The sequence below is a fragment of the Podarcis bocagei genome (assembly GCF_964188305.1).
Source record: "Podarcis bocagei genome assembly, chromosome: 11".
NCBI classification, from domain to species: domain Eukaryota; kingdom Metazoa; phylum Chordata; class Lepidosauria; order Squamata; family Lacertidae; genus Podarcis; species Podarcis bocagei.
Window position 1 is genome coordinate 36637919 of NC_138136.1, and position 19417 is coordinate 36657335.

Consider the following 19417-nt stretch of genomic DNA (forward strand, 5'->3'; position numbering starts at 1 on the left):
TAGCCTTGCTCCACCTCCTGCGCCTTTCCCTCCGTCTCTGGGTCCTTCTGCCCCCCGGGGTCTCCTTTTTCCTACTCTCTTCTGACGCGGACCCCCCTGACCCTTCCGCCTCCTTGCGGCGGGCTTTGGGACCTGGTTCACTCTCTGGGCTGCTTACTGCGCCAGCTTCCGCTACATTTGAACTTGGCGCGCGCGCCCAACTCTCAACCTTCCTCTTGATCGTTTCGTCGCTCCCCGAGGTGGGCGTGACTACTCCTGACTCATGCCCTCCCTCCTTCTGAAAGCCTCCGGAACCCGATATCTGGTCCCCTTTCTCCCCGCTGTTCCCGTCTGGGTACGTGGGTCCCGATCTCCAACTGCTGCTCTCTGATTCCTCTCTGGACCCTTCTTCCTGGGGTGTCCCCCTGCTTTCCCCCCTTGCTCTGACTGCTGGCGCTCCCTTCTGGGAATCCTCGGACTCACTGGATAAGCTCGGCGATCTCGGTTCGTCATCCCCACTCATCTTTCCTTCGTATTCCTCCCCCTCGCTCTCTGTCTCCTCCCTTCTCTGCGTCTATGCTTCTGAACCCCTGACAACACATAACTTCAATATTCAAATACTGTAAATAAAACACATCATGTATCCTTTGCCTTTAACATTGCAGTTGTATATCCACATTTAATCAACTATTGTTACACCGTTCCCTTTCCCCATGTACCCTTGTGACTCTCCACCCCCACCCCTGGGCATGGCTTCTTTAATTCTATTTACTAATAGTACTATTGTGTTTATACTTACTATCTAACTTATTCAAAATTCCATCTTCAACATCATAATTCTTGTCTTTGTGAGCGTAGTCGAAGCATAGAGTTGTGTGTGTTTCTTTGGTGCAGCCGCAACGAAAGATTGAAAAGTTCTACTTTTAAACTAATCAGACTTCTGGGTTATTTCTGAATTCAGGTTAGTTTAAGCTATTGTCATTTCAGAAAAGCCAGGATCAGAAATAACTTATGGTGCTGATTTGTTCAGAGCCAGCAGTGTGGGGGGCATCCCCTTTTCTGTTTGTTTGTTTGTTTGTTTGTTTGTTTGTTTGTTTGTTTGTTTGCCACCTCCTTTTTTCTTCCTCCCCAGTTTGACATCCACATGAAATTAAGCCCAAGGGTCACATAAAATTAGACTTGACTCCTGCTTTTAAGCTAACCAGGGTTATCCAAGTTCACACATAATGAGGACCCTGGTTAGTTTATTAAACAATAAACTGGTTAGTTTATTGAACTACAACTCCCATCATCCCTGACCACTGGTCATGCTGGTTAGGAATGATGGGAGTTGTAGTCCAACAACATCTGGGGACCCAAGGTTGAGAAAGGCTGGTTAAAAGCAGATGTAGATACTTCCTATGTCCTCATGACCACGTGAAAGGAGGGGTGTGTGTGTGTGTGTGTGTGTGTGTGTGTGTGTGAAGACCTGATTATGATGCAGGTTCTTGCACGTGATGCTAAACCCAAAGTTCAGCATTTGTTTCTGAATTATTTCAATGGATATGAGCTTAATGCTCTGATGATGCAATTTAGCACTGAGTCACAAAAATGGCATGCTCATTTGCAGTCTGAACTGATCTGCGTTATAGCTGGCCACCTCACGAATCTGGTGACATTAGCATGCATCCAGATGGAAAATGATCAGACATCACCAACCCACATCTGTAAACTGTGTCATGGTGCTGTAAATGCAGCTTGGTTTTAAGCCGGGCTCATTCTGAACCCTCCACTGGTCCACCAGCTCCCTTATGGACAGATCAGTTTGGTCTTGTGAATCAGCACAAATGACCCAGTCTAATAATCTCTCGGTGCAAATTCTATTGTCTCTTACCTTTCTCTCTCTCTCATGTATTTGCTGCAATAATTACAACCAACTTGTTCAGACAGGATCCCATTGAATATCTCCATGCCATCTTTAGGTTGTGTATTATAGCTCATTCTGGTTGCCCTTGTTCTCAAGTGACAGAAAAAGGATTAACATACCAAAGATTAGGCTTTAAAATAATCCTGAGTGGGTGGACAGACACTTTCTATGCTTCACTGGTTGCCTTCTGGGCTGCCGTTTGTTCACAGGAAAAGCAGCCAGAGGCTGAGCCTCTGATTCAAAGCACAGTCACCTGGAAGCAACTTCATTAGTATTGATGAGGCCAAGGGAGCAATCCTAACTCCCAGTGGGGGAGCAGTGGGGTTGAAAGGAGCAGCAGAGCCACCACCACACCCAAAGCTACACAACTTACACCAGTGAACAATTTTTTGTTGAGCCAGCTTCAAGCTGGAACAGCAAAGAGGTCAGCTCTCATCCCTCTCTGGCAGCTATAATGGTTTAGGATCCAGTAGATCCAGTTCCAGGCCTTACAGCAGGTACTACTAATGGAAACTTCACTTACAGTACCCTGTCCACAGTCCACACCAGGAGCAGTGAACTCTGCATCTTCACCAGCAGAGTTGGGTAGAAGGAAATCTGTGCTATATCCTAACTCCCTCCAGCAGCATGGATCAAGGGTTAGGATTGCTGTAGCCATTTCAGAGGTTTAGGGTTTGTGTGTACAATAATAATAAATGTATATTATTCATAGTAGCCTGCTTTTTTCATTAGGACTTCAAAGTAAATGGTCAAAGAATAAGGAAAATGTAATTAAACATTATAGGGAACTACAGCTGCCATTTGTTCTTCAAGTTCCCCCCTCCCATCTCTGCCATTCCTCATCTCAGTAGAAAACTGTTTGTCAGCATTATACTTTGGCTGCTCGTTGCATTTGCCAGACCTGCTTTTTCATATATGTAGCCTAAATTATGTGAGAGGGACTTACTCTATAACAGGAACAACCAATGTGAAGCCTTCCAGATATTCTGGGACTCCAGTTCCCATCAGCCCTAGCAGGGGCGGAGGAAGTGGGTGCGGTGGGGCCAGTCGCCCCAGGTGTCAACACTGAGGGGAGTGACAAAATGCCGGGCAGCACTCACCGTGGGGCCTGTAGTGCGCCTGAGCCACGCATCTCCTGGGAGTGATGCAGTAGCTTGGGCGTCCGCAGGCTCTGCGCTGCCCCAAATGGTCTGCTCACCGCCTCCCCCTCAGCTGTAGGGCGGCTGAGTGGGAGGAAGCAGGCAGACTCCTTGGAGGCCCTGCGGAGCGTCCTGCCCGGGCTGACCCCACCCCGCGGTGACTGGCCCCGCCCTTGGGTGCAGGGTATGTGCGCCACCCGAAGCGCCCAATCAGCTTGCTCCACCGCTGAGCCCCAGCCAACATCAACAATCATCAGGGGTGGTGGAACTTGTAGTACAACATCTGGAAGGCAACACATTGACTACCTCTGCTCTGTACCATTCTGTGCTATTAAAATGACATAATTTTTATCTGACAGCCAGCTTCTCAAAGGTCCATTTCTAGTCCTTCTACTCAGGGATTTACCTACCCTGGTGTACAGTGCAGTTGTAGTTGCAAAAGCCACATCCATTCTGTTCTCCTGTCTGTTGGTACCACTTTAATTTACAATCACATATGCATGACATTTTAGGGGTTCAGTATGCATAATATGTAGTGCATGCAGTCTCTGCAGTTTACAGAGGTTTTGCCCAGGCTGGTTCCCCCTCATCCACCAGCCCACATTGCTCACAAAAGCAAGATTAGGATTAAGGCAGGCTCTGCTTGCACAATTCATCCCCCCCCTTTCTCCCCAAAAGCTCCCCCAAAGCATATGGGGCCACCTAAACAATGTGTCTGTCTTGTGGAGGCTATAGTAGGAGAGGGGAATTGCCCAAACTTGGTAAGTGGAACCCTGTTGGATTCAACCCAATAAAAACATAAATAAAATGTTAATTCAGAACATGAAAAACATTAAGATAAGCATCCAGAAGCAAAAACCAAACTGTTCCCTTACACACTGCAATTTACAATTTGCACAATTTGCAATGTAGAAGGCACAAACCAATGCTCCCCTTCTTTTCCTTCCTAGGGAGAAAGTAAAAATCTAAACTACGGGCATTTGCACACATGAGGCTTAAATTGCCTTTTAGAAATTATTTATGTTGACATCTGATTCATGTGAAAGAGAAGGGCAAAGAGATGCAATTGTAACATGGATGTTATTTGGCCAGGGCAGATTTTGTATTAATAAAAACAAACTGAAGCAAAGCCTGCTTTAAGACTCATTACTGAATCCCCTACTGGGCCAACACTTGCAATTCTAGAAAAGTGGGGACAGGATATTATGGGTCATGTTTTCCTTATGCAAGAAAATGTAGCATCACACCAATAACCAATACATTAAAATTTGTGAAAGTGATTTTGCGCCTACAATGGTGACGGTGACACTGCTACATTTTCAGTGGGGAGGGGAAGTGGAGACTTGTGTGGTATATTCTTACTGCTGTAATTCTTTCAGCAAGAGCCTTTGAAGTTTCTTCAAAGGTTTGTTTGCTGGCCATAGAAACGTTTGTTCATTTATAGGGCAAGTAACATCAGAAAGTACCATCTGCTGAGATAGCCATCAAAGTCTCCATGTCCTCTTAAAAAAGCCCCCCCCCCCCCGGCCGATCTTCAGTTAACAACCAGTCTTCCAATGCAATACAGCTACCAGTTTCACTGGCAAAAATCTATAATCGTCAGTGGGAACAGAAATAAGACACCAAATGTTGTGGCTCCTGTATGGCGCAAATTATTTTTCTCCTCCTGTTTTTACTCAGCATTGCTAGTGACCTTTCAAGCACCTTAAACTTGAGCAGTTGCTGTCACTCAATACCTGCATTACTAGGGATAGGGTAAAATGTTAGAGCCTCCTCCACCTTTCCATCTTTTAAATCGCACCTCTTATGACTTCATGATTCTTATGATTTCATGACTGAATGCTTCATCATGCTGAACAATTTTAGGGTGAATACACATTCTCTTTTGTGGGGTAGGATTCATGCTTTCAGCACTAAATGGCCATACCTCTTTTCTCTAGTTTTGTGATTGCCTCCTTCAGGCATGAAAAAAAATCCATTCTCCATATCACAATGCAATATGCTTGCAAAAAGCTCTTCGAAACTGTGTAAGGGGCTGGGAAAAGAGACTCATTGAGACATTATTTATGCCCATTGGTGTGGACAGAACATAGTAGGATGCAGACATTAAAAAGTGCAATACTACCAGTAAAAGAGAATAGCAATTTCACTTTTGGCTCATTCTGTATGGAACTGATGGGAGTCGCAGTTCAACAACACCTGGAAGGCACCATTTTGGGTACCCTGGAATAAACAATTAGCAGGCTAGATGGACCAGTGGGCTGACAGCTTCATATGTTTTCTGTGTTGATATATGGTATCTTAATTGCATATAAGGCTTTTTTTTCTATCCCCTAGAGATTTTTGGAGAATAGTAGCATCACTGCTTGTTACAATGAACTGATTCAAATAGAACATAGCGAGGTGCGATCACAGTTCAAACTACGGTACGTAAAAATATGTGCAAAAACTGTTCATGTCCTTGACAGAAAGTGTTCCTCTCCAGTCTCATAATCCTGTTACGTGGTGGGATTATTGTGATGCTGAACATATGCTTTGATCTGTGGTAAGTGCACTGACTTTCAGGCCCAGTGCTTTTTTTCCTAAAAAATGTTTAGGAATACTCTCATTCCAACTGAGATTCAGGAAATGAGGCCACCATCAGGGGTAGCAACGGAACTGACGATTCACTGTGCTAAAGAAGAAACTAAATTTTTAAAACATTTTTAGTTTCTTCTCCCGTTAGATTCACAAAATGTTTAGGGTATGTGTACCCCTGCGTCCCCCCCCCCCGACAAAAGCACTTTCAGGCCCATACACACACACAGTAGCTTTTCAGGTTCTCAAAGCTAGAACTGTAGAACTATCATTGTCCTCCCGCACATACTGTATTTTTCCATGTATAAGATGCCCCCATGTATAAGACTACCCTTATTTTTTTGAACCCAAAATTAGAAAACAAACCCTTAAAATAGAAGTGAAAATCTGGATGATCTGTGGTGGCAAGTTTATCTTTTTTTGGGCAGTCGCCTTCAAAGCATGAGGCACATACATTGCAATGTGGTGCAGAAGCAAAGGCAGCAACTGGGGCACCATATGCTTCCCCTCGGTGGCAGCTGTGGGGAAGCTGTGGGGAAGCGAGGGGAAGGAGGCTTCCAAGCAGGATACCAAGGAAGAGCCACAGGAAGGCAGCGCCCACTCTGCACCGGGCTATGCCGTCGAGCAAACTGAGCTGAGGAAGGTAGTGAGCGGGCTGGGGGCAGGGTGGGAGTTTGAGAGGGGATGAGGGGGAGAAGGAAAGAAGGGCAAGGAGAGGTAACGGTGGCAGCTGCTCTTGCTCCCATGGTCGAGCCAGCGGGGGCTTCAGGTGGCGAGCCATTTACCAGCATGCAGCCCGGAGGGGGAGAAGAAAGGGGCGGAAGCAGGAGGGACCGCCTCAGTCCGCCCAAGCCAAAATCCTGGACATATGCTTAAATATTTAAAAAATCCCCCGGATGCCCATGTTCCATGTACAAGACGACCCCCAATTTTTTACTTCTTCTTTTAAGCAAATAACCTCATCTTATACACGAAAAGAATACGGTAGTTCCAGGATTTGGGAAGTGCAGACCAAATAATTAAACATTCATCAGGAGTAAGTGCTATTTGGGGCTTGCACAGGGACTCAGCTTCTAGTCACTTGCCTCAATCAGACTCCTTATTCCTTAAATTCCAAGTATTCACCTTTCTTCCATTGGGCTTTAGTTTTTCCTAATCAGAATATGTTCACCTAAGTAGAGCATTTTGTATATAGTTGGTATCACTATAAGAAGCAAACATTTCTTTCATTTTTCTCCTTCCGGGTGTCCCCCCCCCCACCTGCTGTTCTTCCACATGGCTTCAGGGAACTTATACCCACCCACTATCTGAGTTTAAGGTGTTGGCCAGATGGAACAATTCCCACTCTTCTCCCTCTTTATTCTGTCCTGGCGGAGTCTGCTGCTCCCCACCCCAGAGTCAATTCTGGAGGTGGGGCACACAGTGGGAAGAGAGGAGGAAAAGTCCTGTTGCCTAAGCAGAAGAACTTGTGCAGGGCTTCCACTAACACGATTCATTATATCAATCCCACCCAAAGTGTATACAAATGTGTGCCCTCTTTTGCAAGTGGAGCTAAGGGTCTAATCTACATATAGGTAAAGGTAAAGGGACCCCTGACCATTAGGTCCAGTCGTGGCCGACTCTGGGGTTGCGGCACTCATCTCGCTTTATTGGCTGGCGTACAGCTTCCAGGTCACTTGGCCAGCATGACTAAGCCGCTTCTGGCGAACCAGAGCAGCGCACGGAAATGCCGTTTACCTTCCCGCCAGAGCGGTACCTATTTATCTACATGCACTTTGACGTGCTTTTGAACTGCTAGGTTGGCAGGAACAGGGACCAAGCAATGGGAGTTCACCCCGCCACAGGGATTCGAACTGCCAACCTGATCAGCAAGTCCTAGGCTCTGTGGTTTAACGCACAGCACCACCCGCATCCCCAATCTACATATAGGCAGTGACTATTTTAGGCACGTCCAATATGTGTGTGATTGCATGTGCGCGTATTGTGCCGAACCTGGAAGTGACCCAAAAATGCCACAGAAACAGGCGGGCCGGAGTGTTTACAAGCTTTTCCAATGGTGTTTCAAATGCATGTGATTTCACTTCAACATACAGTACCTCAGAACATAACCCCTGCATAAATGAGGAAAGTGTACTGGGTCCAGAAAATTCTGCTGGCCCCTCTGCCCCAAAATGTACCACCAGCATTTGCCATCCACAAGTCAAGGGCCTACTCAATAAATCAAAATAAATTTGACCCTCATGTGATACTAGACATTCTCTCAGCAAGAATACATTCCACATTGTAACAGGAATGAGGGAGTCATGGGGGTGACTTACAGAGGAGGGTTGCTTATCCCCTCCTTCACTTGAAAATCTTCCCCTCTTCCCATTTGCCCTCGCTTAAGCTTATTCACTGTTCTGGCTAAAGGGAACATTTACAGAGAGAGAATAAAAGGCAGGAGAAACGCAGGCAACCAGTATTTTCTTTGCAATATCTACACTGTGAATACATCAGTGTTTCCCAACCACTGTTCCGCGGCACACTAGTGTGCCGCGAGATGTTGCCTGGTGTGCCGCGGGAAAAATTAAAAAATTCGAAAGATTTTTTTTTAAGTCAAATTTTCAATTGGGGCGCCGTCACTAGATGACCCCTGGGGTTCCCTCCCTCCCTCCCGCTCTGCGCCTCCCTCCTCCTCCTCCGGGGAGGCCCTTCCTGGCTCTCGGCCAAGGCTTGGCGGCTGCCACTCACTCACTCACTCGCCCACCCGTCCCTCCATCCCTGCACCCGGCCTCTCCCCCTCCGTCCCCGGCGCGGGGGCTGCCGGGATCCGTAGTCCCCTCGCCCTTGGGCGCGAACTACGTTTCCCAGCGTGGCCTGGCGGGCCGGGCGTTTTGTTTGAAGCGCTCTTCTCCCGGCCATGGAATGAGCGCAGCGGCGGTGGCCGGGTGGGCAGGGGCTCTTCCGCGCAGACCCCGAGCAGCCTGCCTGCGCCCCCGCGGAGATTGGGCGGCGGGATGGAGCCCGGGGATCCCCGCGGAGGTGGAGCGGCGGAGGCGGAGGCTGCCCCCCAGGTAGGGCTGCGTCGGGGGTTTTTTATTTTTGCAATGCTGCATCCGTGCCGGAGGGGACGCATCGGACTGCAGGGAGACCCCTTGGTGGGCGTGCAAGGCAATGCATGCGTGCAGGCGTTGCATGGAGTGCAGTGCAATGCAATGGCAACGCGGCGCCCTGCATGCATGCATGCAACTTCCACCGGCGCTCCGGACTTGGCAGGTGAGGGGGGTCCCCAGTGGGCGGCAGAGAAAGCCAGGAGGGCAAAGGGGAGCCGGGGGGGAGCAGCGCTGCTCCCCGAGCCGAGCCCGGGGGGAAACTTTGGCGTCGTTGCGCCGGGTGTTGGAAGCGGAGGCTGGCGGGGGCCCCTCACCTGCAAAACCTGGTCGCCTCTCATATATTTCGTGCATTGCATTCATCGCCCGCTTTCTCCTCCAAAGAGCTCCCGGGGGCGCGCGTGGTTCTCCCCGTGTTATCCTCGCAACAACAGCCCTGCGAGGTGGGTCAGGCGAGTGGCCCAAGGGAGCACCCAGGGATTGTCCTAGCCAGGTGGGGTGATTTGAACCCTGCTCTCTGCCCGGTCTTCGTCCTCATTTAGCCCCCACATGTGCATGACTGTGCATGACTGAGGTTTTCCCCCCTCGTCTTGGCTATGGTGTGAGTCTGTGCTGTTAATTAATGGGGTTCTGCCTTCGGAGAAGATGAGCCAGCCCTCAAGGAGGTGATTATGTAATTTGCTAGCAATTCATGTCCCTCCCGGCGTGACGCTGCGCGCTGACGTCACGGGGCTGTAATGGTGGTGTGCCTCGAGATTTTTTTCATGAAACAAGTGTGCCTTTGCCCAAAAAAGGTTGGGAAACACTGGAATACATTACATATTACCTAACAATCCTCTCCATAGATGTATTGTAGAAAAATACATTGAAAATCCTGGTAGAAATGTAAACATACAAATGCAATACATATTGCAATGTTTTTAAAATCATTTTTTGCGTTCAATTCATGCACTGATGTAATCCTGACCTGTTACACTTGCAGGTATTAATGGTGTATAATAACTTGTTAATTTCAGGGCTTGCAATTCAGTGTTCACAGCACTGGAACACTGTCATGAAGCCATAGAAATAACTAGTGAGGATCATGTAATTCAGGTATGGAAAAGGCACATTTTTCTTTCTCTTCAGAAACCTGTGTATCGATATATCAGTTGATTGAACACCATTCTGTGATTGTATGTAGAAGTTTGTGCCATATCCCTCCTTTCCTTCTTAAATATCTGTTGGGGGAGGGGGGTTCTACAATGGAAATGTATCTAGCAGTATTTGTACTGGAGACTGAATATAGCATAGGCATGCTGAATGCATCTTTAAGTTCACGCTTTCCTTGGTTGCTCACATGGTTTCTTTGGTTTATAGTATGTCAATCCAGCCTTTGAACGAATGATGGGCTATCAAAAGGGAGAGCTAATAGGAAAGGAACTCACTGAGCTTCCAAAGAGTGACAAAAACCGTGTGGACCTACTGGACACGATCAACACTTGTATAAAAAAAGGAAAGGTAGGTGACTAGCTAAATTCTATCTCCTGCCTCCTTAAATCTCCCTAAACTGAACAGACCTTCGAGATCATCTTCCTCTGTTGGTAAATTACAGATCTAAGACACCTTAACTTTACTGGAGAACATGTGCAATTGGGTAACCCTGTAACAAAAATGTAAGAGGGAAATAACATTGTGTGCGCATGCATAAAATCTGCAGAGTTTATTGCCATGTGGAGATTCTGGGATGATGGATTCTCTGCTTGTAGCTTGCCGTCAGTGCATCTATGATTCTCTCACGTAAAAGGTGTCTGAGAGTGTGGTGTCACAAAATGCTACCAGCTTAGAAATGTTTATTTTAAGAAAGGGGTTTGTCATCTGAGCTTCCTAGAATGTTGTTTTCACTCAACTTGTTTAGGAATGGCAAGGAGTTTATTATGCACGGAGGAAATCAGGAGACAGTATCCAACAGCATGTGAAGATAACGCCTGTAACTGGCCAAGGAGGGTAAGTTTATTAATTAAAAATGCACTCTGTTGTAATGGTTTTCTCTGTTATACATACGTATATAAATAGATGGAATCAGGTTTGGCTGTGAATATATACACCTATATGCATAATTATATTTCTATCAAATATAATAATTCCATATAATAGTGCCATGTTTCTTGGCACAGGTCTGGGCTTTAAAGTTCTGTGTCTGAGTGTGTATTTCTTCTCTCTCAGTGCTTTCCCTAGGAAAACCCGCATTTTACCACCGAATCAGAGTAAATGGCAATTAGGTTTTCTGCAGATTGGACCCAGTTTTATGTGTTTGATTCCCCTGAATCTCTGTTCTATAAGCTGGGTTTTCTGTTTGCTTGTTTTAGGATGTGTTTTTTAACAATATTAAAATAATAATAACTGTACACCACTTGTATAAATGCTTTAAGATAAAATAAATATTGTTCCTGTCTCCCTCCCACCAGCTGCTTATCCTCAACTGTACTTCACCTGTGACTCTCACCAAATGCTTGTGCATTTGTACAAGGCACAAGCCTTGTATTACCTGGATTACCTGAGAGTGATGTGGAAATTCCATGTGGATTACATGTGATGTGGAAATTCCACGACTGGAACACCCATCTTCTTTTTCTGTTACGAAAAGCAGCCTTGGGGTTAGGGGCAAATAGTTGAAATTCCCCCATGCATCTCTGATTCAAACTACTCTCCATACATTTTCATAGAAAAAGCTGTGAGGAGTTTCAGACTCCAATCTTGTGCACCTTTACTAAAGAGTAAGTTCCCCTGAATTTAGGAGAGCTACTCACATAGGATTCCACTGCTAGTCATGGAATTCCCATGTTGCACATAGTTAGACTCATAGTTGTCCTTAAATAAGGTCTCATCTCTCAGTCTCATTCTTTAAAATGTGAACATAATTGACCTATTCTGTAGGATGAGATGAATAAACAAGTGACAATAATAATTATAGGATTTTTTTTAATTTGGAAAAAAATATTGAAAATACAGTAATTTTATGCACTCTCTATAATTATAATAAGTCAACAGCATTGTATGACTGAATATTGTCCTGGTACTTAACATTCCAAAACATCACAGATAAAAAAAAATCACTCTAAAAAATGTTTCTGTTATTCATCATTTGCTCTTCTGCAGTATGTTAATTTAGACATTAGATTTTCTCAAACCTTTCTGACAGTGATGGAGTAGTTAATTAACAGGTTTCTTTTAATTAATCAGATCTGATTTTTTTATTTTAAGTAAATGGTAACAATTTAATCACCAGTTGTGCCAAAATTATTTTATTTAGTAACAGTGCTTTTGTTGTTTTTGTTAATATCGGTAGGAAAATCCGTCATTTTGTATCTATCAAGAAGCTAATTTAATCACCAGTTGTGCCAAAATTATTTTATTTAGTAACAGTGCTTTTGTTGTTTTTGTTAATATCGGTAGGAAAATCCGTCATTTTGTATCTATCAAGAAGCTAATTTAATCACCAGTTGTGCCAAAATTATTTTATTTAGTAACAGTGATTTTGTTGTTTTTGTTAATATCGGTAGGAAAATCCGTCATTTTGTATCTATCAAGAAGCTATGTTGCACCAATGACAGCAACAAACAGGTACTGTGTTTTCTTTGTAGTATACAACCCCTTTGCTTGATATCATCCCATAGTAATAACTGTTTTTCTTCACACAGCCAGTACATTATGTAATATTTAAAATATGAGTGCCAAAACATACTGTTTGGAAGACTTCACCAGGTAGCATGCAAGTTTATTTCACCAAGCAAAATGACTGGGCCAGATTTTGGGGAGAGAATTATGCAGTCTTTCAAGTTACACAGAATATATCATGTAGCAGAATTTGGTCCTTGGGAAAGCTAAATTGTTTACAGGTGCAAATAGAGTTGTCAGAAGAAAAGGAAGCACACACCTGCATACCACAAGGTTGTCTGTGCAGCTAAGGTTTAGCTAAATCAGAAGTTTATGTGTCTATTTCCTTTTCTTTTTTTCACATGACACCAGACCTACAAGACCCATCGTGATGAAAAGTGTGCAGGAGACCAGTTTCAGTCAGGTTAGAGAATAATCTTTCTTCAAATGGCATCGTTTTATAACCATCTAAATTCTCTCAGCGGTGTATATGTATATATATTTAAGTACCATCAAGGATCTAGCAGAACTGGTACTTTTCCCCCTGAGGGCTTTCCTAGAATTATGCCTACAGATTATGCCTTCTGCCATGTTGGATGGTAGATGCAAAGAGATGCCTCTCTCTCAACAGATTTGCAGGTAGAGAATGTAATCCATTATGTATTGAAATGTGCTTTACATGATGGTTCAAGGGCAAAATTATTGAGAAACATTTTGGCTAGCTTGACAACCTGCTCTGATCAATAAAATATTTTTTCTTAAATATCTTTATCCGTAAATGAGAAATTAGTTAAAACAAATGTGTGTGTGAAAATAAATTCTGGCCACTTTTAAAATACCTTCCTGTAATATTTCTAGACTCTCACTCCTTCAGATGCAAGAACAGAAGAAAAGAATCTATTGATGTCAAATCAATAACTTCTCGAAGCAGCGATGGTAAGGACACCAATGTGTGGAGAATATTTCTAGCAGTTCAGGATCCTGGATTAGATTGCTGCTGCTGCTGCCACTGTTCATTTTTGAAGATTTGAAAGAGAGGCACTTGATATGTCTTTAAGGTTTTTGTTAAAAGTAGCTCCCTATTGTCTGGGCTATTGAGCAACAATAATAGAAAGCAGTACAATTTAGAACAGTGGAAAATATTTGGGGGCAGAGGTGTCTCCATCTCTTACTGGCAAATAATTTATTACTCTCTAAGAACATATGATGGGGCCGTAGCTTCTTTATTTATTTTATTACATTTATATCCTGCCTTTCTTTCATCATGGAACTCAAGATAGACCCATACATCTAAAATAATGCAATGTATGAGGATGTAGATTTTTACTTTTGTTTGTTTTAAATGCCAAAATGTTTCTGTTTAATGGCAGCCCCAAGTTTACAGAATCGTCGGTATTCATCAATGGCAAGAATCCACTCCATGACGATAGAAGCCCCAATCACAAAGGTAAGAGTCAACAGCTTTCTGATAAAATTTCACACACATCAATAATCGGGACAGATACAGCAAGGCTTGTCAAGGCATTCAGATATCTTATGATGAGCTCAACCGACACAGTACGTTTCACATCACCCCAATGACCTGGTTTGCATGTAACACTAAGCCAAACCATGGCTAAGTGTGAGCATGATAGTGTGCATGTGCTCTCAGTTAAAATCATAATGGCTTCACTCCCCCTCCAGTTATCCAGCTGTTACGCTACCTGGAATTATGTCATGGTTTGGCCTGGCATTATATTGCTGTAGGCAAACTGTGAGTTGTAGCCACTATTTGTTTTTCGTAGTAACTCATGGTTTGTCTTGAATACACAAACCATGAGCATGACTTCAGACATAACACTACATGCACACTGGACCAATAACTATGTAGTTTCTACTATAGCAGATAAATAACAGGTGTGGCAACTTAAAGTCAAGCTAATTTTAAGATGTTGCTTATCAAACACATGAATGGAGACCATGCTATTTATTCATTCAGATGCTTCTAATAACTTATTGTAAACATGTCCTTGTAAACCCACAAGAAATGGACCAAGGATGTTTTTTCTCAAACAGTAACTAATACTTTATGAACTATTATTACATAATAGAACTGCCCAACTTGAATCAGTAATCAACTAAGAGTGCACTCCTGTACATGTTCACTTAGAAGCAAGTACCATTGAGTTCAGTAGGGAAAGTAGGAATAGGATTACAGGCACAAACTTTAATTGCTTACTCAGTGATGCCAATTTTAATCATGTAGGCAAGTGGTTTTCGACCAGTGTGCCATGGCACCCTATGGTAACTTGAAAGATAATAATAATAATTTATTAATTTATTACTTATACCCTGCCCATCTGGCCAGGCCTCCCCAGCCACTCTGGGCTGCTTCCATCAGAATATTAAAAACACAATACAACATCAAACATAAAACTTCCCTAAACAGGGCTACCTTCAGATGTCTTCTAAAAGTCATATAATTGTTTATTTCTTTGACATCTGGTGGGAGGGCATTCCACAAGGTGGGTGCCACTACCAAGAAGGCCCTCTGCCTGGTTCCCTGTAACCTCACCAACACTTTGAATTGTCAGCACCAACACTTTGAATTGTGCTTGGAAGCATACTGGGAGCCAATTTAGATCTTTCAGGACCGTGGTTATACAGTCTCGGTGACCACTCCCAGTCACCAGTCTAGCTGCCACATTCTGGATTAATTGCAGTTTCTGAGTCACCTTCAAAGGCAGCCCCACCTAGAGCGCATTGCAGTAGTCCAAACGGTCAGGGGTGCCGCAGGCAACACTGCCCTCTTTCCCTCTTTTCTTCCCTCCCTCTTCTGATGCCCTCTCATGTCTGCCTCCCAAAGGCTTGCATAGCTGTTTATTGCAGCAGCCCAGGCTATAAGCTCCACAGGCAAATGGTCCTCTGGCAGGCACCTCTCTTTGGGGGGGGGGGCAGTCCCTGAAGGACTCACAAGGAGAGAAGAGAGGAGGCTGAGGGAACACTCCACAAGGGAAGGTGTTTGAAAAAGGATGAGAAGCTGCCAGCTCTGCAGGCAAGGGGTGACATAACTGGGCTCCTGAGCCCCACAGGGGTGCCACAGAAAGAATGTAGTTGGTTAAGGGAGCCGTGGACTCAAAAAGGTTGAAAACCTCTGATGTAGGCAAATTGTAGTGAGTTGTTAATGGTACATTTGTTACTGTTTAGTGTCTATTTTGCACTCATTGTAACAGGACTTGAAAATATAAAATACAGTCTGTCCCTATAACAGTGATAGCTTTTGCTTATAAGTTTTAAATTATCATAGTACTTTCAAGATTCTCAAAAAGGCACCTATGTTGAATTTTTAGCAATACACAGCTGTACATTAATCTAAATGGTAAATTAATTAGTTAATCATTTAAATAAGATGATTAATCAACTGCTTTATTCATCTGATGTTCCTTTTACATACTAATTCCTTAATGGTTTCATGTAGACTAAAAATGAGCAATAGCTCTGTTATATGTTTTTCCTTTCTGTTTGTAACCCCATAGGTCATTAATATAATCAATTCCGCTCAAGAAAACAGCCCTGTAACTGTAGCAGAGGCCTTGGATCGGGTTTTGGAAATCTTACGGACAACAGAACTTTATTCTCCTCAGTTAGGTACCAAAGATGAGGATCCTCACACTAGTGATCTTGTTGGAGGTCTGATGACTGTGAGTAAGAAGACACATATCAAGCAACCAATTTCACTCACTGTTGTGGGGTGTTTCAGCTGAGCTGATGTTCTTAGTAAAATTCCTGTGGTTTCTCAATTGCCTCATTACATTGATAGTACTACAAACCATAACATTCTGTCAGCCTTCTGTTGCTGGTGCTTGTTGTGGGAAAAACTGTTAAGATTTATGTAAGCAGCGTATGGAACGCACAGTAGGAGGAATATATTGAACTTTGCCCTGGTTCACCAAAGCGGAGCTCTGTGGATACAGAAAATTGCCTCTGTAAACTGCTCCAGATAAGCAGCCATGAAGGAGGATAGCATGCAGCTTTAATGTCAGATTGAATTCTCAGCGGTGTTGCATGTTTTATAGTGTATTTATTTAAGCAAGCATTCACACATTCATTGTATGTGCTTTTCTAATTATTTTGAGCATAATTTATATTGCTTAGTGCATAAACTTAATGATACCCTAATCCTAATCTTCCCTAACCTTTTGCAGCTTGATCACAATGTCTTTTAAGAGTGCTCCCTTCTCCTTTTATCCTTAGTGTGTGGAATCCGGCAGTGTGCAAATATTTTTTGTTTTATTTCAGGATGGCTTGAGAAGGCTGTCAGGAAATGAGTATGTATTTTCCAAAAGTAAGTTCCCACGTCCAACTCTCTTTAACGCATGCCTGTTTTATTTGTTGCTATTGTTGCAAAGAAATTAAGTCTTGCTGCAAATCACTGGTGCAGAGAATCCTTCAAACACACAATAAAAGGTCCAGTTCTTACACAGCAGTTACTTGATTCAGTAAGGAATATCTATGTATGGAAGATGTTGAGGCTTATCTTGGTGGGTATATCCAGCTGTGTCATATGTTCAACTTGACCCCGCTGAACTGGCTCATTGCATCTTCTTGATGGGCTTATACATCCCCTTTTAGGGTCACCATTGTTAAATGTAATTTGTTGCCTGCAACTAGAGGTGTATCAGGACCAGAGAAGACAGTGGTGGAAAAGACAATATGGACAACAGCAGTGTGTTTAAACACAAAATTGTCCCAGTCACATAGAAAGAGGGTGCCTGGGCACAAAAACTGCAGGGAGGTAAACTACACCCTAACCCTTACCACCATGCATGCTACCTTTGCATACGCATCTCCCCACTCCACATCAGAGCAGTTCCATTTGCACACACACATGAGACTGTAGCCTCTGGATTGGATCCTGATATAGTTATGCTAAGATTAGATCCATTGAAATCACTGAATCACAACTAACAAGTCCCACTGATTTCAGTTACTAAGCCTGGATTCATCCCGTCGTGTCTACCTTGTCCAAATACTTAATTTCTACTAAGGATTCTTCAGTGTGGTGTAGTGGTTAGAGTGGTGGACTAGGACCTGGGTGACCAGGGTTCAAATCCTCACTTGGGTGTGAAACTCATTGGGTGGCCGTGGGCCAATCGCTGCCCCTCTGCCTAACTTATAGGGTTGTTATGTGGTTTAACTGAGGAGGAAGAGGAGAACCATGTGCCCCACCTTGAGCTCCTTAGAGGAAAAGGGAGAATGTAATTGAAATAAATAAATAAATTTATCATTTGGACAGATACCACGAACCAGAGCCATGGTCACCTCTCTGTGCCAATTACTATCAATGACGTTCCACCCTGTATTGCACGCTTACTGGATAATGAAGAGAGCTGGGACTTCAACATTTTTGAACTGGAAGCTGTTACAAATAAAAGGCAAGCCTTCTTTCTGCATTGTGTTAGATAGAGGTATAGAAGTGGAAGGTGTTGCTGAACAAGCTGTGGCACAAATTAAGCTTGTGTCATCTATGACTTGCTGAGTTGTATCTGCCTGTCTCTGGCAGAGGCAGATGTTGATGCAGGAAGCCAGGAGTAACTTGTGCTTCCCCCTCCTGTGCTTCCTGGTGGATGTGTGGAGCGGGAATGATTCCCAAAGCTGCCAGAACAATACCCTTTTTATTTTATGTTACATTTGTTATGGTTAGTTTAGCAAGAGCAGGACAGATCTATATGCAGCTCCATCCTTTCTGTCTTGGGACTCCCTTCAAAAGCTCAGCTGCCCCTCAGCTGCCGTTTGGCACAGAAAAGAAACTGCCATTGACATCGATGACAGCTTCTCATCTGTGCCAAACAGCAGCTGAGAGAGGGAGCTCTTAATTAGAACTACAGCACTGGAAGATAGTGGTAACCCTTCATGCCTTTGCGCCATGGTCCTGATCCTAATTGCTGAGAGCCAGTGTGGTGTAGTGGTTAAGAGCGGTAGTCTCGTAATCTGGGGAACCAGGTTCGTGTCTCCGCTCCTCCACATGCAGCTACTGGGTGACCTTGGGCTAGTCACACTTCTCTGAAGTCTCTCAGCCCCACTCACCTCACAGAGTGTTTGTTGTGGGGGAGGAAGGGAAAGGAGAATGTTAGCCGCTTTGAGACTCCTTAAAGGGAGTGAAAGGCAGGATATCAAATCCAAACTCTTCTTCTGCCCCCATGTGGCTGCTGTTATTAAAAAAGGACTGCACAATGCCAAGCTGTGCATTTCACGTCACGTAATTTGGCTCTTCCTTCCTTTTATACAAGTCTCCCCACTGTCAAAATGCTGATTGTCAACTTCACATGGCAAGCAAGCACACACAGGGATAGTGGTGAAATGTATCCAGTAAATGGAAGCTGTTGCTAACCAAAGTCTGCAAGAGCAAGAAGGCTGATGAGTGCCTTTCCTGCCTTGTTTTACCATCTCCCTTTCCAATTATGTTCCAGGCCGCTGGTTTACCTGGGTCTGAAAACCTTTGCCCGCTTTGGTGTCTGCGAATTTTTAAACTGTCCCGAAGCCACACTGCGAGCCTGGTTCCAGGTGATTGAAGCCAACTACCACTCCTCCAATTCCTATCATAACTCCACTCATGCAGCTGATGTCTTGCATGCCACAGCTTTCTTTCTTGGGAAAGAAAGAGTTAAGGTACAATTTCTGCTGAGTTTTCCTCTCCTTATGTTCAACAAGTTATGACCGGGTGTTTCCATGGTATTTATTTGAAGTCCCTCACTGAGTTGCTTACTATCTGAGAGTAGAGTTATACAATCATTTTTATATGGAAAAATGTCACTATGTGGTGGCATCTCCCAATCATTTTTCTATGGTTATTAATATTTATAAATCAGCAGTGGGGAATTTCTGGCCAGGAGTCTAACTAGACACACCGGGCTTCCACATTTTGGCCAAGCCATGCCCACATGCCCTACACTTGATGTCATATATGAGGTGTGGGGCATGTAATGAGGGGGCTGGAGCAAAAGGGAGTTTGCAGCTGATCATCAGGGAACTGTGCATGGGGCACACAAAGCACTGACAATCAACTAATGGTCAGTGCTTACATAGCTTTATACAAAAACAGATTACTTGAC

At 44.0% G+C, this 19417-nt stretch overlaps 1 protein-coding gene and 1 long non-coding RNA gene across 4 annotated transcripts in view; one reads left to right on the forward strand and one right to left on the reverse strand.

Annotated features, from left to right (window-relative positions):
- The window catches only part of PDE8B (phosphodiesterase 8B), a 51673-nt gene that overhangs the window by 25109 nt on the left and 7147 nt on the right, over nt 1–19417 (forward strand). For all 3 annotated transcript variants that reach the window (XM_081212740.1, XM_081212738.1, XM_081212739.1), the window contains exons 6-17: nt 5362–5450; nt 9707–9785; nt 10050–10190; nt 10588–10676; nt 12233–12293; nt 12699–12750; nt 13185–13262; nt 13697–13773; nt 15842–16006; nt 16605–16650; nt 17602–17740; nt 18776–18974. In XM_081212740.1, coding sequence (XP_081068866.1) covers nt 5362–5450; nt 9707–9785; nt 10050–10190; nt 10588–10676; nt 12233–12293; nt 12699–12750; nt 13185–13262; nt 13697–13773; nt 15842–16006; nt 16605–16650; nt 17602–17740; nt 18776–18974 — 1215 coding nt within the window. The remainder of the gene's footprint in view (nt 1–5361; nt 5451–9706; nt 9786–10049; nt 10191–10587; nt 10677–12232; nt 12294–12698; nt 12751–13184; nt 13263–13696; nt 13774–15841; nt 16007–16604; nt 16651–17601; nt 17741–18775; nt 18975–19417) is intronic.
- On the reverse strand, nt 16670–18930 carry LOC308597438. Its single transcript, XR_014012984.1, has 2 exons — nt 18789–18930; nt 16670–16972 (listed from the first exon to the last, which is right to left on the reverse strand). It is a non-coding gene; the product is annotated as an uncharacterized lncRNA (long non-coding RNA).